The sequence below is a fragment of the Diplotaxodon limnothrissa genome, linkage group LG19, assembly GCF_057381915.1.
Source record: "Diplotaxodon limnothrissa isolate DT_005_m linkage group LG19, D_limnothrissa_male_GT1.1, whole genome shotgun sequence".
Taxonomy (NCBI): Eukaryota; Metazoa; Chordata; class Actinopteri; order Cichliformes; family Cichlidae; genus Diplotaxodon; species Diplotaxodon limnothrissa.
The window spans coordinates 10,084,112-10,104,347 of record NC_140614.1 but is presented as its reverse complement, the minus strand read 5'-3'; the positions used below and the strand labels follow the sequence as shown (position 1 = coordinate 10,104,347).

The 20,236-nt window shown below is 40.6% G+C and overlaps 4 protein-coding genes across 4 annotated transcripts; 2 read left to right on the top strand and 2 right to left on the bottom strand.

Annotated features, from left to right (window-relative positions):
* Window positions 1-110: 110 nt before the first annotated feature.
* On the bottom strand, window positions 111-1,548 carry LOC146611717 (interferon alpha-inducible protein 27, mitochondrial-like). The gene is made up of 4 exons (XM_085343365.1): window positions 1,525-1,548; window positions 1,360-1,389; window positions 1,068-1,229; window positions 111-414 (listed from the first exon to the last, which is right to left on the bottom strand). Exons 1-4 carry the CDS (start codon window positions 1,532-1,534, stop codon window positions 332-334), a joined length of 285 nt encoding a protein of 94 aa, XP_085199491.1. The 5' UTR covers window positions 1,535-1,548; the 3' UTR covers window positions 111-331.
* A 1,840-nt stretch (window positions 1,549-3,388) lies between these two features.
* Window positions 3,389-4,296, top strand: LOC146611716 (interferon alpha-inducible protein 27-like protein 1). Its single transcript, XM_085343548.1, has 4 exons — window positions 3,389-3,413; window positions 3,575-3,598; window positions 3,666-3,833; window positions 4,163-4,296. Exons 1-4 carry the CDS (start codon window positions 3,389-3,391, stop codon window positions 4,294-4,296), a joined length of 351 nt encoding a protein of 116 aa, XP_085199674.1.
* A 5,894-nt stretch (window positions 4,297-10,190) lies between these two features.
* Window positions 10,191-19,986, bottom strand: LOC146611714 (uncharacterized). Its single transcript, XM_085343357.1, has 6 exons — window positions 19,938-19,986; window positions 19,715-19,827; window positions 18,606-18,787; window positions 10,706-10,862; window positions 10,463-10,570; window positions 10,191-10,325 (listed from the first exon to the last, which is right to left on the bottom strand). The coding sequence occupies exons 1-6, from the start codon at window positions 19,984-19,986 to the stop codon at window positions 10,191-10,193; spliced, it is 744 nt and encodes a 247-aa protein (XP_085199483.1).
* Window positions 12,142-15,491, top strand: LOC146611715 (serine/threonine-protein kinase pim-1-like). Its single transcript, XM_085343354.1, has 9 exons — window positions 12,142-12,202; window positions 12,611-12,853; window positions 12,988-13,140; window positions 13,262-13,356; window positions 13,494-13,541; window positions 13,638-13,856; window positions 14,873-15,053; window positions 15,140-15,310; window positions 15,400-15,491. The coding sequence occupies exons 1-9, from the start codon at window positions 12,142-12,144 to the stop codon at window positions 15,489-15,491; spliced, it is 1,263 nt and encodes a 420-aa protein (XP_085199480.1).
* Window positions 19,987-20,236: the final 250 nt, after the last annotated feature.

Genomic DNA, 20,236 nt, shown 5'->3' with positions numbered 1-20,236 from the left:
TCAGCTTTGGTACTCAATTATATAAAAATAATGATACATGTCTTAGTATTTTCAGATAACATAAATAGAATAATAAAATATAAACAAAATAATAAAAATAACCAGAACACAACTTTAAAATGCTTTTCATTATTAGGGCTTTATTTAAAGTTGCACAATTTGACCGTGTTCATGTGTTTTGTAATAAAACACCACAGCATTACCAGCACTCACATTTCAGCCAAGCTTTACTGAAGCATGACGCTGATACTTTTGGTAACTGTTTCTAACAACAGTAATTATATTCTTTGTTATTATTATTTTTCTTTCTGATTATCATAATTTCCTGGTCTCAGATGAGAGTAGCCAAAAATCCCACAGCCCCTCCAACAGAGCCCACGGCTGCGGTGGCGGCCCCAGACAGACCTGCCATACCTGCAGAGAGAAAACAGGCTTCAGAACACCAGACAGCTGATCGAGCAGTTAGATGAAGTAACTGAGCTGCAGAGGAGAGGGGGAGGCTTTATCCTACGACGGAGTATTAGAGCCACAAGAAAAAAGTTGTTGATATGGACATTACTGTTTGAACACAAACTGCCACATGCGCTATATCCGCTAAAGAAAATTCCTTATTTAGATGAGTTAGTGAAACAAACTGATCAGCCGTCTTGTGATACAACATTCATCCTCTTTATTGCATGAGGATGTAACCATCGATAACCTCGCATCTGTCCATTACCAGCCGCAGCTTTTTGTACAACCTAACACTTATCACCACACTGTGTTTATGAGCTTAAAGAAAAATCATTTCTTTCTTTCTTACTAAAACCGATTCTGAAGCACAATTTCACAAACTCTGATGACATACAGTAGCAACCGTGGGAGCTTTTCTTCAGACACTTGTAATCTCCACATTTCGACTTTATTCTCAAAATGATTGATAATATTTTTTCTTTACGTGGACCTAATAGTCCGTCGTATTATCCTCACTGCAGCACAGTCACATGTTATTGTTTCTGGGATCTTTCAGGTTTATAATAAAGGTTTTTGAGTAATCGCTGGTAAAATATTTATTTATTTATTTTTACCTGCTGACTGCAAAACAGCCACTGCACTTCCTGCTGCCACTCCTCCTCCATTGGCCACAGCAGCTGCAGACATCATGCTTGCAGCGTAGGAGCCTGCAGCTATACCAACTGAGGTGAAACCTACAGCCCCCAGGACAATAGGAGCAGAGACCACTGCTCCACCTGACAACAGGAAGAAACACCTGGTTACTGATCATCAGGATGTTTTAAAATGAATACATGTATGATATGTGTGACTTCACCTATGAGTGTTAGATGTAAAAATACATCAATAAACAAAGAGGTTTGTTACCTGCTCCGATTGCGATCGCTAAGCCTGTCACTGAAACATAAGAAAGAAAGGGGAAAAAAAACATCTTACCAAAGCTCAGCCTGAGCTATTTAGACATTTTCAGTGATGCTACAATCATGAACTTATATGATGTAGAGATGATTTGAAAAAGGCAGCTGTACTCACACAGACCCATTGTTGCACTCAGGATCAGGAGCCTAAGCCTGGACTGTGTTGGACGACTGGACTTATATAGGAGTGTGAGGATCAGCTGTTTTCCCGGAAAATGAAACTCTTAGAATGGGCGTCACTGGGTCTGTGATGTAAATAAACTTTCTTTAGTCATCATGGAACAAGTGATTGTGAGGTTGGATCTCAGGGGTTTGACATATTTACTCATTTATTTAATGCCATCTTTATTACGGATTTTACACATGGATTATTTCAAGGGTTTTTCTTTCTGTTTTAATCCTTATGTTAAATCACTTGCTTAATATGAAAACAAACAAGAACAACCTTATCACAGGGAGCATATATAAACGTTACTTGGGTCACTGAAAATGTTTCTGTATTATGTGTGGGAGCAAAAAAGATCACTGGCAGATCTGTAAGGACGGCAGATATACTGCACTTCTTTAAACCTCTGACCTTCCTCAGAGAAAATAAATTACACATTTAAAATAATTAGAGGCCAAAAAGTTCTTCCTCAGGTGGAGACAGACACCAACATGCATCCAAGCACATTTTTGAAAGTGCTGGATTTTTAATGTCACAACTGGAACATTTCATGGAGACCAGAACAGAAACGTCTTTATTGCCTTACAAGAAATGTCTTAGGTGACCTGATTTAAACAAGCACTTTGGTTGTTGTGTATTTATTTTGTTGCACAAAAGTTTCAGTTCATAAGAAATGGTTCTTGTAGTTGTTCAAAGATTGTCACACCACTGCAATGACGACAGCATTAAACCTCGCCCATACTGCAAACATACCCATGACATACCGGCATAGTTTACATTCAGGTAAGTGATGATTGAAGGAACAGGACTTTGTCTTTCTCTTTCTCCTTTCAAAACAAGTTGTGTGCATTTATTTTCTCATGATAGCAAAGCTCGGCATTCCTCATGACATTAATGTGAATCAACACAGTTTAAGCTTAAAAAATGTCAACCTTAATATAAATGATGGTTTATAGGCTTTAAGTCTGTCTCATGGAGCTCTAACATCCTCATCTACAGACTTATAAACAAAAGGGTGTAAAAGTTGTGTGTTGGAACACATTTTGATTCAATATCCTTGTGAGCATTATTTAAAAGGTACTGCAGTGTAGAAAGTAGTGCTGTTATAAAAATGTGGAGAAGAAGCCAATCAACAATCATGACTATAACACTTAAAGGTTTAAGTCTTTGCTACAGAGAAACTGCAAGTGTTTTTATGTAACAACCCCCCCTGTTTTAGGGCAAGAGGCAGGGTACTGAGTCTGTCTCAGGGATCACTAACTCATAGACACAATCGTTCATAGTCAGATTCACACATATGGGCAATTCAGACTTTCCAACTGACCTAGGCCCACTAACTGCATATGTTTGGACTGTGCAGTTGAGCTCTTGGACTGTGGGAGGAAGGGAGAATACCTGGAGAGAACCTGCAGACTCCACACAGAAAGAAAGGTGGAACTGAACTCAGGACCTTGCTGTGAGGCATCACTGCTAACCAGCGTGCCACCGTGCTGCCCCAGGTTTGTTGTTATAATAATGAAGTTATTACTACACATAATTTGTTATTGTGCAGAGCCCATTGTTACTGCAATGAGATTATTTGGATCATTGCAAAGAAATGTTTCTTTCATTCTTTATGTGGTTTCCACAATCATAAGATGAATATGTTACTGTTTAGAAAAAAAAAACATCATGCTGCTCCTCCCCTGTCTAGTGTGTATTGTTCTTTCAGAAATGGGAGTGTCAACTCTTGAAAAAAAAAAAGTAAAAGACATGGATCAGCTTTCCATGACTGCAGTTGAGCTCTCGGTGTCTTAGTGTTATCATTGGAAGCATGGACACAAGCTTTGAAGAGATATGTGAGTATATATATATATATATATATATATATATATATATATATATATATATATATATATATATATATATTATAACAGTGTTATCACATTATGCAGTGGATATGAATTATTTTTATAATTGTAAAGATTTTATTTGAAATCTTTTTGTATTTCATTAACAGGCAAGGCGGTCGTTGTGTTTGCAGGTATGCCATCACATTAACCACAGCATAATTTTGATATGAATATATGAATATAAACTTTTTTATCCAGGAGCTGGTGGAACTGTGATTCTGACTCCTGCCATTCTGGCTAAACTGGGGTTCACTGCAGCTGGAATAGCAGCAGGCTCCATCGCTGCCAAACTAATGTCAATTGTTGCCGTCAGCAGTGGTGGAGGTGGACTTCTAGCAGCTGTCATAGCAATCTTGCAGTCCTGGGGTAAACTGGATAATTTGTTACATATTCTCTCTCTCTCTCTAAATGTGTGTAAAAAAATCCGCAACCAAACAAATAGACATGTTTTCTTATAGAGCAGGATTACTGCCAGAAAAATTAGAAATTGTAATATTTTAGTCCACTTTGACTGTTGCTGTTTATCTAAATGTCAAAGATATGAAATGCTCTTCTTGGACACGTCTCTATAAATAAAGGTTCATGAGTAAGATAATTTATGTACATCATAAATTATTTTATGAAGAATTAAAACTTTGCACATGTTGAACAAGTATAACAAACAGCTAATGGTGTGTAATGTGATTTCACTTTAGGTGCATCAGGTCTGTCATGGGCTGCCACTTTAGTGTTTGGCAGTGCTGGAGCAGCAGTGGCTTGGGTGCTCTCAACCATGAAGATTCACACAGAGAATAAACACAAACTGACCTATAAATGTTTCCTGCTGTGACAAATCTCAATCACCTGAATGAAACTTTATTCTTATGTGTGAATGTCGAACACTCAGATTAAAGGATGATTTGAGAATTAAATTACAAAAACATTTAAAAAAACATTTTGATTTGATTTGATTCTGGTGGTTGTTTGACATAACTGTGACGTCACACAACTGCAGTGACAACAGCAAAGGAATATAATGAAGCTTCGCCCATGAATAGTCCTCCTTTACATTCAGGAACCAGATGAATAAAGCATTAGGGCCTTTTCTAGCACCAGCTGAACACACTGAGAAGATTAGAGGCTGCAGAGGGACGTAACAAAGGTGATACACACAGCTGAACTAAATCTAAGTAATAACACAGGAAGTGGAACAAAAGATAACGCACACAGGTCGGAGCTAACATAATAAAACAGGAAACAGTGACAAAGTCCAAAACTGAAAAACACTGGGACAATGACCCAGGAACACTGACAGATCTCTTTTGTTCAGAAAACCACAGGCAGTTAACTGCAGCCAGTCTTCCCAAGAGAGAGTAACCTGGCTTAGCAGTATACAAAGTTTTATATGAGAATGTGCGTCTGTGTAACTGGTTAAAACTGATGGGGAGAAATTATAGTTTGCACTAAACTATCCCTTCATTAGTGCCCCAAACTAGTCCCAGCCTCTCAGCACTAACGATTTTTCCCTATTTTCTAACCTTTACCAAATAATGTGTTGTCCTACTGACCATGAGAGCAACCCTGGCTGAGTTACAGGATACTGTTTTTGTCTCACGCAGTCCCGATGACCCACACACCACAGCATTTCAGTCAGGTTAAGCTCTGGACTTTAATTTGCATGTGTTTTTATTTTCACATTAAATTTGTAAAGACAACAGAAGCACGCAGTCATTGGACCAGATAAAACATCTTCATCGTGTACTGTAGCGAGTAAAAGCCACAGAGTAACCGCTAAGGGCCTCTATACTACTCGTGCAAACTTTCAGGCCCAAAGCTCTTACAGGAACGAGCCCAGAATAAACGGGACAAGAGGGTCAATATCAGTCAGATGCGTTAAAATTTATTATTTTAAAAGAAAACACAAAGGGTTTGCAAAAGGCCTAAAACATCAAAATGGAAAAGGTCACTAACGACCACAATATAGTCTTATTGGTGCAACCTGCCAGCAATGCAACTATCACTATATGCTAAAGCATATAGTTAGGGCTGGACCAGATGACCCTGAATCCTCCCTTAGTTATGCTGCAATAGACATAGGCTGCCGGGGGATTCCCATGATGCATTGAGTTTTTCCTTTCCAGTCACCTTTCTCACTCACTATGTAGTAATAAACCTCTCTGCATTGAATCATATCTGTTATTAACCTCTGTCTCTCTTCCACAGCATGTCTTTATCCTGTCTTCCTTCTCTCACCCCAACCAGTCGCAGCAGATGGCCCCGCCCCTCCCTGAGCCTGGTTCTTTTTTTTTTTTTCTTTTTTTTTTGCCTGTCCCGTTTGGCTCTTTTGCCATCAGAATTATTGTCTAAAGGCAAAGAACGATGCCCAACGGATTTACTTTACCAAATTGACCATCCCAGCCTTGCCATAATGGTCCATTTGATTCACCTTTTATTGTTTATTTTATTTTCACTTGTTGAATACGGGACAGACTTGACTGGAGGAAAGAAGGGGAGAAAGAAAGAGGGAAAGAGAAACAGCTGAGAAGAGGGATGGGGGAGAAGGGCAAAAACCAAAAACCAACAGAATGGGCAGGGAAAAAAAAAAAGAAAAAAAAAGAAAAAAGAAAAAAAATGCATATTTCAATCACCTGGATCACCTGTTGAGAAAGAAAAAAGAAAACAAGCAGAAGAGAACAAGAGTAATAGAATAAACAACATCACAATGATATATGGGAATATGACAGTAAATACTAAATATTAAACATTATTGTGCAGCACATAAGATCAACAGAACAGTGTGCTTTGAGGTAGGAGCCAAAAAGGGTGTAGTTTGTGGGTGTGATCACCCGTGTGTACACCTGTGAGCATGGATGCGCTTGTTTTTTTTGTTTTTTCAATTTTTTTTTATTTCGCTGAGCCTGGTTCTGCCGGAGGTTTCTTCCTGTTAAAAGGGAGTTTTTCCTTCCCACTGTTGCCAAAGTGCTTGCTCATACACAGCAAAATCTCCAGTGTTAAATTAACACTAGAGAGTGTCTATATGGGTCCACACCTCTGAGTGTTAAATACAACACTGTTGAGTGTTAAATTAACACTTTTGACAGTGTTATATGTTTAAAAGTAACCTAGTCAGTTTTGAAGATTAACAATGGCTAACACTGAGCAGTGCTGATTTTCTAACACTGGAAAATAACTCAAAATGTTAGAAATATTCCAGTGTTAGAAAATCAGCACTGCTCAGTGTTAGCCATTGTTAATCTTCAAAACTGACTAGGTTACTTTTAAACATATAACACTGTCAAAAGTGTTAATTTAAAACTGGAGATTTTGCTGTGTAGGGGGTCATATGATTGTTGGGTTTTTCTCTGTATCTATGAAGCGCCTTGAGGCGACTTATGTTGTGATTTGGCGCTATATAAATAAAATTGAATTGAATTGAATCACCTGAGGGCTTGCTCTCCCTCGGCGGTCCCAGATGCTCGTTGCTTTAAAAGAAACAAATCCACCCCAAATAAATACGAGCCCAACAGAACACTTATCGCATGCACTAAGTGTTTTAGTTCAGGCAATAATTGGTGGCACTAAAATCACTTAATATAACTTATTCACTGCAAATCCACACGGAGCACCTCTAAAAGACCTAATTCCCCTAAGGTAAGAGGGGATAAGCTCAGGAATTGCACATTGCCCGACTAATATTGCACCAGCCCATTGGAAATCAAAACAAACCCAGCATAAAAAACAAATAGTTTTAAAAGGTGACCCTACTCTAAAACCAACTTGGGAGAAAAACACAACGAAAAAGAGAAGGAGGAAAAAACAGTGACAAATTCACATGTGCAGCCTGTCCTGCAGGAGGCAATACAATATACAGGGAGTGCAGAATTATTAGGTGTCAATGGAAAATTGTATTTAGTAGTCAGTATAATCTTTTAGTGATATAAGTTTGCATATGGTAGAATACTGCATGTAGTTATTTGTATTAGGAAATATTCAACCATGTATACTTAGAGGCATATAATCAATTGTGTGTGATCTCTAGCAGGCTGCAGGCTTGGTGTGCACCCCAGGAATGCACCCCCACATCCTGGGAGCATGGGAGAGGTCGTACCTTGTTTTATTGTTTTACGGTAGGATTAACGTAGCTATGTCTGTTTTAGTTTAAGTGCTTCTTTACATATAGATGAACTGCTGGACAACCCAACAATCATATGACCCCCTATGAGCAAGCACTTGGGCGACAGTGGGAAGGAAAAACTCCCTTTTAACAGGAAGAAACCTCCAGCAGAACCAGGCTCAGGGAGGGGCGGGGCCATCTGCTGCGACCGGTTGGGGTAAGAGAAGGAAAACAGGATAAAAGACATGCTGTGGAAGAGAGACAGAGGTTAATAACAGATATGATTCAATGCAGAGACGTCTATTAATGCATAGTGAGTGAGAAAGGTGACTGGAAAGGAAAAACTCAATGCATCATGGGAATCCCCGGCAGCCTACGTCTATTGCAGCATAACTAAGGGAGGATTCAAGGTCACCTGGTCCAGCCCTAACTATATGCTTTAGCAAAGAGGAAAGTTTTAAGCCTAATCTTGAAAGTAGAGATAGTGTCTGTCTCCCGAATCCAAACTGGAAGCTGGTTCCACAGAAGAGGGGCTGTAGTCGCAAATTTTGAAGCCATCCTGATAATCTTCTTCCACCAACGATGTGGAGATCCAACCCTTTTAGATCAAATTAAAATCAAGACACTCAAAAAGATGCTCTGTAAAAGAGTAGAAAAAAATAGATACAGACATGTGCTGCATGAAAGACGTTAGGGAAGGTTAGTTAGCTGGAGAGCGAGTTATGCAGGAGAACTCTCAGCAGCATTAACTGCCCTGTTACTGCACCACCTTAATAAACCATGGTGAAGCAAAATGTCTTGTGCTTAAGACTCTACATGAAAGTTAAAATATATATGTTCAGTGCACATAGATATATAGTGTATATAGTTACATAGTTATACATATCACACAAAAATCCACCACATCCCCCCTTGTGGTACCTGGAGGTACCACCTAAAAAGACCCAATGACTAAAGAAGAACCAAAATCGTGAAAACGAATGCGTGCGCTGTTTTTTTGCTAACATACTTTAAAGCAAGCTCTAAATAGAATATAAGAATTTGTATAAAGATCCCACACAGTTGTTGCTCTATTGAATAAACCCCAGAAACCTCATAGTCATCAACATAAGATTCTTCCAACGCTTCATTTCTCTTAGTCAATTAATTTAAGACTAATTGATTCCTCTTCATTTGCAAATCATACTACACAGTATCCTTATCAGAATACTCAAGAAACTTAAAACTAGCCTAATTACAGTAAAATGAAAGTAAGGCATAAAACACATCAGCAGAGACACATAATACATACACGGATTACACAACACCATATGTGACATTAAAAATAATACAATAAAACAATTAATTCCCAATTTTGGATTTCATCTTGGTCAGGTTCAACTTCTTTTTCTGAACAACTTCTCAGTGTGGGCTTTGAAATGTTCTTTGACCATCACTTCATCTTCTTCATCTGACATAAACCCACCAAGAGCATTCTCTTTGTGGGCCGGTACTGCTCACCCGAGTAAACACGAGCTGACATTGACATGAATTAAACATAAAACATTATATACAGTATAAGATTTTGTAAGGTAAACCTAGTTCATACAAATGAAGTAAAGAAAAGTTATTAAAACAAAACGTGCCTTGCTGTTTATTCTTTCAGTGTCCCACAGTAGCACATTTCCTGCTAGGAAAATGTCAGAAGTCACATCATTTCTGTAAATTGGGAAGTAACTGTAATACATCAAGTCACCTCTGTCTCTTGTTACCAGGACTTTTTAAAATGAATGGTACAACATGGAAAGAGGCCCTACACAAGAGTTTAGCTTTGAGCTCAATATGCGATGATCCTTTCAGCCATGACATCTCTGACATGGGAAACCAGGGAATTTGATTAGAAAATGGTGAAGGATTTTCTTTTCAGTTAGAAACTGGATTTGTGTAACATGGTGGTGAAAAGCCCCCAAAGAAAGCAGCATATGATCAGTCGCTATATTGCATTTAATACAAACGTCCTTCGTGTATCCTTTGAATACAGAACAGATCATTTCTGATATCTATGAGTAAACCCAACGAGCACGTGTCCCAAAAGACCCCACAGTGTTTTTATCTGGCTTTTCCCTGACAGTTAGTGGACACTGACAGATGTGTGCTGAATATGAAAGGAAACAAAAGAACTAAAGAAGGTTTGCAGTGTTAAAAACAAGAACTACATGAAGGTTGTTTCATCCTGCTGTAACTTATGACAGAAGCATCTATTGTTTGTTTTTTCATTTATTTACACAAAGACAGATGTTGAAATAACAGGAGTAACAGTTTAATTCAATTGAAATCGGTCCAATCGTCTATAGTGAAATTATTGTTTTTCATTAGTTGGCAAAAGATGGGGGTTGTTGACGGCAATTCAGTGAATGCAACAGGGGAGGACGCCAGTTTGGATGGAGGGGAATCAGCAGGACAGATGAGATTTTGTTTAGGAGTCGAGTAGTTGTGTGAATGAGGAGAGGAGAGCACATTAGACTGCTGAGAGACGGGGAGGTAGTCAAGCACTGACCACATGTCTTCTTGGATTTCAGCAAAACAGATGGGCTCATCTCGGTCTTGAAATAATTCAACTCGGGGTTGAACTGATGCAGTTTGAGAGGCATCTACAGGAGAGGCAGGGGTGGGTGAGGGCTGCTGAGACTGCGCAGTGATGGGGAGGGGGTCGAGCTCTTCCAGCACTGACAGCAGTTCTTCCTCACTGTCTGCGACAAAGGCTTCCTCTGTCTGGAACTGAAGGGCTGCAACAGGGGAGTCCAATGAGGAAAACAAACACAGAGTTTTCATTAGCTGATACAAACTCTGTGCAGTGACTGTTTCATCATTCAGTGCAGTGATGCACACATGTGTGAACTGCATGTTGGCACTTTGGACATACATAGTTTTCTTTGGTCGACCAGGCTGGATGCTCTTTGGCATGATTCTGTCTTTCTGTTTCAGCCTGCTTGAAATATCTGGCTTTCTGGTCGTTTGAAAGCGACTTCCACTGTGGACAGAAGATCATAAGAACACACTGTGAGCACTGCTACTACACATAACTACAGGACAGCTGGGACACATGCAAAAACATGAGCAGACAACATTAACAGATGCATAAATGTATGCAGAGTTACACACTTACTCTCTGTCCCACCACTGCATTTACGGCTGCACTTCCAGGGATGTTGAGTTCAGCAATGACCTTTGGCCTCTGCTCTTTGAGATAGAGCATGAAGGCATTTGGCGGCTTCTTGACGTATGGCCCATCTTCATCCTGCTGGGCTGGGCACTTTCTTTTTCTTCAGGAATAAAACACAGAGTAAGAGCACATGTTAGCACTGTGTACAACTGTGAGGGAAGCAGTTCAAAAACACGAGACAAGCTGTAAAACTGAATGAAATCAGGCACCATTAATGGATCATTACAATAATTCCTGCAGACATCTGCAAACAAATGACAGATACTTGCAGATCAGTGAACCAAAGCAGCAGAGCAAACTTACTTTGGAGTGGAGGTGTTAGGTGGAGGAGCAGGAGTGACATAATCATACATCTGTACACCGTTCCTACACAGATGAAGGGAGACAGATATGAGATAACAGGAAGAAGTTATGAATATAGAGATGTTCAGCAGCTGTGTTCACTCCAGTGTTTGTGTGTTTTACGTACAGTACTCCAACAGGACGCAGGTTCTGGAGCACACAAAACACACAACAGGTGATGAGACAAGCTGCAATACTATCATCTATCCACTAGGTGGAAGAATTGATCAGTAGAAAGAGGAGATGTGCTCAAAACGACATTCATACATAGATTTATTCTTCTTAGTTAGTCTTAAGAATTAGGATTCACTGACAGTGAAGAAGTTTCAGACGTGCACTCGCGTTTCCCCTTTTGCCTTTTCCTGCTCCAGCCAAGTCCTCCGCCTGCTCGACATCTCTCCTATTACCTTTTATTACGCTTGCACTCATGCCTTTGCCTTTCACCACTTCAAAACTGCGCCTTCTTCAATATTACCTTCATATGCTCTCTTTGCTTTTCGCCTTCCTCACTACACTAAGTACCATTTTTTAACGCTGTGTACTCACTCTTGCTAAGTACATGTGAACAGATCTTGAAGAAAAAAAACAAAACAAAACATACTTTTCTTTTCTCTTCTGATACTATTGAATGATCCTAACAGAAAAAAACAGAGTTAACACTGACTTAATAAAAAAGTGTTATATTTTATCTCAGATAAACTAGTCAGTGTTTATTAGTGTTTGCTCAACTAGAAGTCTTCATAGTAGCATCCACACATCAAGTCTTTAAACAAATAATGAAAGGATAATGAAAGAAAGTTTAATGTGAAATTACTGAATTATATGAAATGCCAGAGTGTTTTTCTTTAAACTACTTGCCTTTTAGTGATGTCACTAAAAGGCAAGGTTCTAATGTTGTGTTGCCATAGACTCCGGAGTTTACTTTTAAAGCTCACTTACAGAACTGACTTATACAGCTTAGTTAGAAAAGTCAAGCATCCAGACATTTGAAGGACTATTCACTCATTAAGGTGACATTTTCTATTTTAAAAATTAAGATGAAAAAGGAAACAAGAAAAGTTACGACTGAGGCAGATAAGAAAGATCCAGGAGATCAAAGTAAGTAAAAAATAAAATCCCCTAAATAACAGAATGTACATTTCTAACAATGTTGAGGCTCTGTGTATAAAATGATTCATTTTTAGAGGATTTAAATCCTGGTTTTGATTGAAACTAACCTGAGTGCAACATGTCTAATCAAAGAAAGGTTACTGGGGCACTTTGTCTTTTGGTAAAATAATGTGACAAGTTTATTCTTGGACTGAGCAGTGAAAACAGAGCAACAAGTGTCATCAGTATCTAGACTTAGTAGACCTAGTATGGACTCGTGTTGGTGTGTTTTTTATCAAAAGGATAAACTTGTTATTATATTGTAAGCAATACTAATTTAAAATTCAATGACATCAAAATCCTTCTAGTCCTGATGTCGAGCGCTCTTTTTCACTAATGTGTTGTTGTTGTTTATAGATTGTAAGAGCAGGATGGCTAAAAGAAAGGCCAGTCCTGAAAAAACGACCCCCATAAAAAGAAGGAGGGTCACTGAGCAGGCTGGTCCTTCCACCAGCTCAGATGCTCATGTGGTCGGGGGAGTCAAGCGAAAGGTCCAACAAGATGAAGCGGGGACAACCAATACAGCAAAAAAGCGTAAACTTCTTGAGCATGTGAGCGGTGACAAGGGGCAGGCATCTTCCTGGTTGGACACTGGTAAAGGTAGGCTAATTAGTTGAGTGAGGGGTAGATTAAGTGTACATCTGGTTGCTAGTTTGAAGATATTAGTGTTTGGGAGATATTTGTGTCTATTATCTAATAAGCTGACGTGCTTTTGGTGTTTTCCACATCTGCAGACTGCAGCATAGAGATTTCAGAGAGCTGCAGTAAAAACAAAAAGGCTGGCAAAAGGAAAGCTGCGGGAGACACCAGGGACCCACCTAAGAAAAAGAACGTGGACCAGGACAAAACCAAAACCGTTGCCAAAAAGTCAGTGGCTGAACAGAAACGTAAGTAGCAAGCAGCTTAGCTTTTATATTCAGGTGAAGAGCAAAATGAACATTTAGGGTACAGCAGAGAGTAATTTGTGTGACAGCTGTAGTAAAACCCAATTTGTGTTTGTCTGTTTAGGTGACTTCCAAGCGAGATACGTGGAGGAGCACCGGCTTGGAGAAGGAGGATGCGGAGCAGTGTTTGCTGGCTACCGCATAAAGGATCATTTACCAGTAAGTGTTCAGATGGTGGTAGTAAGACAGGCAGTAATGCAGATAAGGGATAATATCGTAAGCTGAGATGTATGCTGTTTTACACCTTTAATGATGTCATACTGAGGAAATGCTCATCAATGCCCTGTGTCTTTTAGGTGGCCATCAAACACATCCCAAAGGGGAAAGTGTACTGCAAAGTGAAGGTAAATGTGCAAGACTTGAATTGTTTTTACATTAGTGGATTGCATGCAGCGTTCACCTGTCTGTGCCTCATCATCCACTTTGTTGAAATATTTCAGGATGATAACGGGAAGAATGTGTCAGTGGAAGTTGCCATCATGCTGAAGCTTGCAGCTGAAGCAGATGGATCAGTGGAAACATCAGCCCCAGTGTCTCTGTTGGAGTGGTTTGACTTTGGCAGAGAGCTGATCCTGGTGATGGAGAGACCTGTCCCCGCTGTGGACCTGGATAAATACATAGAAGAAAATGGAGGATTTTTGCCAGAGGACAAGGCCAAGGCAAGTTGACTTGCCTTAGAAGAGTCTTAGACTGTACATCATTCAATCAAAGCACAGAGTATTAGAGAAACATTAACCCATTGATTGATTATTGTCTTTTTCATCGTTTCCAGGTAGGGCTGGGCTATATCATACCATTCACGGTAATACCGGTGTAATTTTGGGCAACGATAGGAAAATGAAATATCGCGCTAGAATAGGTAAAACGCGCATGCGCAGTGCCTATGTTTACATACGCAGATGGCGGTGACGCAGAAAGAGAAGAGCAAAAGTGGATCGTTGAATGAAACGGATGAACCAGAACTGGTTTGTAAAAATGCTGCAACTTTAGTGGTGTGGAACTGGTTTAGCTTTCGTCCGTCAGATACACAACAAAGCACGATTTTTGGTAGCGCATGCTAGCGGGCCGTCGTTATTACCGTGTTGTTTGGAAAATACGGCACACTTAAAATCAATCCTTTGATTTTTCTGAAACTCGACAGTGCCCCTTATAATCCCGTGTGCCTTATGTATGAATTCTGGTTGTGTTTACTGACCTCAAAACGATTTTATGTACACGGCGACTTTGCTAAGCTACAAAGCCGCACCGCTCGATGGATTGTCGGAGCATTACGGCTATCGTAGGCAGGCGCCTCGCGGAGTGATACGTACTGCACCTCAACGTGATATTACCGTATTGTGTGTGTATAACCTCTTTTTAAGCTTTGTGGATATTTTACATGGTTATGCTGAGGATATGTCGGCCAATTTCCACTGGAAATGCCTTTTGGTTAAACTGTCAGCGAGGAATTTGCATTTGCACTGTTACATTTTTATATAACTTTAATGCACATAAAAAAAACAGCTGCTTGTTTAAGTGAAAATACATTTATGGGGTTTTTTGCACTAATAAAGTTGTGGAGTTGTAAAGTATTTTGTCTAGTGTCAGTTATATCGTCAGTTATATCGTTATCGCAACTTTTCAAATGTATATCGTGATAAATATTTTTGGTCATATCGCCCTGCTCTATTTCCAGGTCATTCTGAAGCAGCTGGTTGATGCTGCGAAGCACCTGGAGGATAAACACATCTTTCACCGGGACATCAAGAGTGAGAACATTCTAATTGAGACCGGCTCAGATGTACCGCGTGTTCGTATCATCGACTTTGGACTGAGCTGCTTTGTTAAGGAGCAGTCGCAGTACCGCGTCTTCTATGGTAACATATTCTGCTCTTGCTCTTCACAGATGTCACAATTTTCGCCTTTTGTTTTAGAAGAAATTGCAATTGTGTCTGTTTATTAGGTACAGAAATTTACTCCCCTCCCGAGTGGTACGGGCGCAGTTGCTACAGGTGTGGACCCACCACGGTATGGCAAATGGGAGTGGTTCTGTACGAAGCGCTTCATGCCGGGGACTTTAACACCACGAGCTTCCTCAAAAAGCGCCTGAAATTCAAAAGACATCTGTCCAAAAGTAAGAAAACGTCACACTTCAAGACTGACTGATGGCTTGGACCACTGGAACTATCATCTTCATGTTTTTTCTCTTTCCTTTCTTTCCAGACTGCCGGGATTTCTTGGACGCGTGTTTAACCAAAGTCCCGGAGACGCGGCCGACGCTGGAGGAGCTACAGCATCACACTTGGCTGAGATAAGCCTATCACACACACACAAACACACACAATTCAGACGTTATCATTTATGTGTGATGTATGAATTACCTTTCTTTTTTTCAGGAAATAATTTTTTTTAATTGGCCCACTTTAAATTTCAGTGTTTTGGAATTCCTGTAACCCCCCCCAGCCATCCCAGGAAAGGGGATCTCTCTTTGAATGGGCTTTCCCGAGGTTTCTTCCCGTCAGTCTGGCCCCCCCAGGGGAGTTTTTCCTCGTCTTCATAGAGAGCTTGGGCTGGCTCAGGAGCTCCATCAAAACTGTCTTTATTTAATTACTCTAATGTAATCATATACTTTAAAGTAATCAAATAAAAGACAGTAAAAATCTGAAGACTTGAAGTAAACTTCCATTAAAATAAAACTTGTTTAATTCATCTTTGCTGAGGATACTGTGTTATTACTATTTCAAGGATTATGTCAGAACACCGGATACTGGTACCCATCCCTACCCATCACTAGGGAACAGAACAAACCAGACATCAATTACAACAAAAATGACACTGACCCAGCCAGCATGACTCGTCTGCCTTAAGAAATGTTTAGCAATATTACAAATTGGGTGATATGCCTTAAAGTAGCTTCTCATGTGTTCAGCATTGTCAAAGGCTACATTTTAATTAAAACCACAATCTAGTAATGTTCTGTCTTTAACCTTCCTAATTTGTTTTTTGTCCTAACCTAACACTAAATTGCCAGTGAAAACAAAAGTTACATAAATAAAGAAGAGTAAAGAAAATTACGGTCTTTTTTATTGTAACAGTTTACCAGTGTACAGTTTGGTTTGTGACATATCTATCTAATAGACTCCAATTTGTGCATGTAAATGGAGAGTCCTCTTCACACACTGAGGTTAATTATGGAGTTCCACAGGGTTCAGTGCTAGGACCAATTCTGTTTACATTATACATGTTTCCCCTAGGCAGCATCATTAGAAGACATAGCATAAATTTTCACTGCTATGCAGATGACACCCAGCTCTATCTGTCCATGAAGCCAGATAACACACACCAATGAGTTACACTGCAGGAATGTCTTAAAGACTTAAAGACCTGGATGGCCGCTAACTTTCTGCTTCTTAATTCAGATCAAACTGAGGTTATTGTACTCGGCCCTGAAAAGTTTAGAAATATGGTATCTAACCAGATTCTTACTCTGGATGGCATTACCTTGGCCTCCAGTAACGCTGTGAGGAACCTTGGAGTCATTTTTGACCAGGACATGTCCTTCAACGCACATATTAAACAAATATGTAAGACTGCGTTCTTCCATTTGCGCAACATCTCTAAAATTAGAAATATCCTGTCTCAGAGTGACGCTGAAAAACTAGTTCATGCATTTATTGTGTGAATGTGTGTGTGAATGGGTGGATGACTGGATATGTAAAGCGCTTTGGGGTCCTTAGGGACTAGTAAAGCGCCATATAAATACAGGGCATTTACCATTTATTACTTCCAGGCTGGACGACTGTAATTCATTATTATCAGGATGTCCAAAAAACTCACTGAAAAGCCTTCAGCTAATCCAAAATGCTGCAGCAAGAGTCCTGACAGGGACTAGAAAGAGAGAGCAGATTTCTCCTGTTAAATCCAGAATTGAATTCAAAATCCTGCTCCTCACATACAAGGTCTTAAATAATCAGGCCCCATCTTATCTTAATGACCTTGTAGTACCATATCACCCTATTAGAGCACTTCGCTCTCGCTCTGCAGGCCTACTTGTTGTTCCTAGAGTATTTAAAAGTAGAATGGGAGGGAGAGCCTTCAGTTTTCAGGCCCCTCTTCTGTGGAACCAGCTTCCAGTTTGGATTCAGGAGACAGACACTATCTCTACTTTTAAGATTAGGCTTAAAACTTTCCTTTTTGCTAAAGCATATAGTTAGGGCTGGACCAGGTGACCCTGAATCCTCCCTTAGTTATGCTGCAATAGACGTAGGCTGCCGGGGATTCCCATGATGCATTGAGTTTTTCCTTTCCAGTCACCTTTCTCACTCACTATGTATTAATAGACGTCTCTGCATTGAATCATATCTGTTATTAACCTCTGTCTCTCTTCCACAGCATGTCTTTATCCCATCTTCCTTCTCTCACCCCAACCGGTCGCAGAAGATGGTCCCGCCCCTCCCTGAGCCTGGTTCTGCTGGAGGTTTCTTCCTGTTAAAAGGGAGTTTTTCCTTCCCACTGTCGCCAAAGTGCTTGCTCATAGGGGGTCATATGATTGTTGGGTTTTTCTCTGTATCTATGAAGCGCCTTGAGGCGACTTTTGTTGTGATTTGGCGCTATATAAATAAAATTGAATTGAATTATCTGAGGAAGAAGCAGAGTTGGTTTGTTTCCAGCTGAAATCATCCAGGCTCAGGAATTTGAATCGATCCACATCATTTCTGCTTGAACTAGAGAACATGAGTGTCGACTTACATTTGGTCTGTGAGACACATGTCATAGTGACAGTATTTGGGTTAATATGGCATTACTCACCCTGGTCGCATTTCTTCAATATCAGGCACCAAGTTCAGGAACTCGTTCTTTGCAGCCCGCGCAAGGTAGGAGGTCTCCAGAGTGGGAACCATCGGGAAGTTTTCACAGTCTGAGCAGGAGGGACTGGAGGCACGTGAGCTGTTCTCAGGGGTCCTTTAACACAAATCACACCAAGTTAGAATCAAATAGATAACCTGTCAATAACCGTTTGCAGATCGAGGTCAATGTTCCTAAAAATATGTTTACTTCTGGCCCATGGAGCCACAGCGCGAGTCCGAGAGAGGGGCAGGTAGAGGAAGGGGTGAGGGTGGCACTGCTGAAGCTCGTCACGGATGGATCACGTCCGATCGGTGAGATGAGAGAAAGCTGAAGTGAAACAACAGCAGGATGAGGTAGACGTCAATATAGGAACTCCCTGATGTGACACAGAAAGGCTATTTTTTAATTTCTTTGTATTATTTCTCACCTTGCAGTCACTGATGCTGTTCACCAGCTGGTTGTATTCAGTATTGAAGGTGTGTGTCAGAAGGCGCAGGCACTACAACACAACAGGAACAAGACCGAGCAGAGAAGGAAGAAGGCAGCAACAAGAACGCCCACTAAGCCCACGTTTTTCTCACCTTGGTGGCCAGCTCCTTCTCACGCTTTCAAAGGTGGTGCTGGAGATCTGCGAGGAGGCGGAGGTGGACGTGGACAGAGTGCTGGAGCTCACGCTGGGGGACAGAGACTCACTCAGGGACTTGGTGGTGGGAGCTGTTCCCACGGGAGCCGCCACTCCCAGAAGGTGACGGGTCTTTTCCACCTGGAAGAAAGATGGGGGCTAATGTGAGGTAGGGAGAAGAGGGGACGTTAGTCATGTAAAGGCCATAGGTGAGGGTAGGGACGTAGATCGACCGGTAAATTGAGAGCTTCGCTTTTACACTCAGCTCCCTCTTCACCACGACGGACCGGTGCAGCATCCGCATTACTGCAGCTGCAGCCCCAATCCGTCTGTCGATCTCCGGCTCCCTTCTCCCATCACTCGCGAACAAGACCCCGAGATACTTGAACTCCTCCACTTGGGGCAGGAACTCATCCCCGACTCATCCTATATTTCCGTTTTTATATTTCTAATGTTTGCCTTGTTTTCTTCACTGTCTGGTCTGCCTCTGTCTTGCCTGTATGGATGCATTTACACCGAAATGTCCCCAACAAAGGATGTTTTAATTCACCACTATTCCAGTGAAACACGAGTCTCCCATCTTCCTGCTACCAGTCTGGGTTTTTGTTCACCAAAGCACACACCAACTTCATACTGACGGACAGATCACTGCCCTTTTGCCGCCTTGTCTGACCGTGTTTTGTGGCTGTGGTTCACTTCACCTCACTCTTCCCCATTCTTGTCATTAAATCAGGCTGTTCTGCAACCATGGCAGCCATTCACTCTATGGCTTTATTCATGGTGTATTTTACCCCTTCACCAAAGGCCGTTCTCGTTTCCAACATTATATTTGCAGTGTTCGTCTATCTATCAATATCTGCGGAGTATTTTTTTTAACGAGTATCCTATTTTCTAAAGCACAGCATGTAAAGGGTAGCTCGGTTAGCAGGATGCTAGCATGTAGCGCTTAGTGAGACACGCCTCAGACGAGTTGTGTCTGTGTACTTTATACGTGAGCAACGGATTTAAATAAAATTAAGGTTTCAAAAGACAAACTTGAAGATAAAAAAAATATATATATATACTCACCGGAGAGCCGCCAGGGTTTGCCGCTGCCATCTTGGCGCTCCTAAATTCAAAACTGCCTCTGCAGTCAGGCAGGGGAGGCGTGGAAATTGTCTTTGAGTTAGTCAAACGTTTTCCTTAGTTCGAGTAGATGATAAAAAAAAAAATAATAATAATAAATGGGATTTTAAGTAGGACTAGGCGTTCTGTAATGATCTCTATTTAGGAGAAAAACTTAATCACTCACCTTTAAACAGCTCTCTTTTAGGAGACACACTGCTGGCTAACGGTGTCATGTGATCAAACAGCGTAATTTAATTGGCTGAGAGCCACTCGACTCGATCTGGTGCTGATTGCTCTGGCTTGGGTCATTAAAGTTCATCACTTTTGCAGTTGAATTTTTGCAGGTGAATTTTTGCAGGTGAATTTTTTTCAGGTGAATTTTTTTCAGGTGAATTTTTGCAGGTGAATATTTTTGCAGGGAAATTTGGAGGATAAAAATTCAGTGTCATAAATTCAATGTCTAAAAATACTTGAATTCTGATG

Coding starts and splice junctions, on each gene's coding strand:
- LOC146611717 (XM_085343365.1), bottom strand. Junction 1,230..1,359: donor AGCGATCGCAATCGGAGCAG/GTAACAAACCTC, acceptor TCCTGTTGTCAG/GTGGAGCAGTGGTCTCTGCT. Junction 415..1,067: donor GGCTGTTTTGCAGTCAGCAG/GTAAAAATAAAT, acceptor TTCTCTCTGCAG/GTATGGCAGGTCTGTCTGGG.
- LOC146611716 (XM_085343548.1), top strand. CDS start 3,389: ATGGACACAAGCTTTGAAGAGATAT. Junction 3,414..3,574: donor CACAAGCTTTGAAGAGATAT/GTGAGTATATAT, acceptor TTTCATTAACAG/GCAAGGCGGTCGTTGTGTTT. Junction 3,834..4,162: donor AGCAATCTTGCAGTCCTGGG/GTAAACTGGATA, acceptor ATTTCACTTTAG/GTGCATCAGGTCTGTCATGG.
- LOC146611715 (XM_085343354.1), top strand. CDS start 12,142: ATGAAAAAGGAAACAAGAAAAGTTACGACTGAGGCAGATAAGAAAGAT. Junction 12,203..12,610: donor GAAAGATCCAGGAGATCAAA/GTAAGTAAAAAA, acceptor TGTTGTTTATAG/ATTGTAAGAGCAGGATGGCT. Junction 15,054..15,139: donor GCAGTACCGCGTCTTCTATG/GTAACATATTCT, acceptor TCTGTTTATTAG/GTACAGAAATTTACTCCCCT.
- LOC146611714 (XM_085343357.1), bottom strand. CDS start 19,986: ATGACACCGTTAGCCAGCAGTGTGTCTCCTAAAAGAGAGCTGTTTAAA. Junction 10,863..18,605: donor AGAAGGAGCTGGCCACCAAG/GTGAGAAAAACG, acceptor TTATTCCTGAAG/AAAAAGAAAGTGCCCAGCCC. Junction 10,326..10,462: donor GGTCGACCAAAGAAAACTAT/GTATGTCCAAAG, acceptor CCCCTGTTGCAG/CCCTTCAGTTCCAGACAGAG.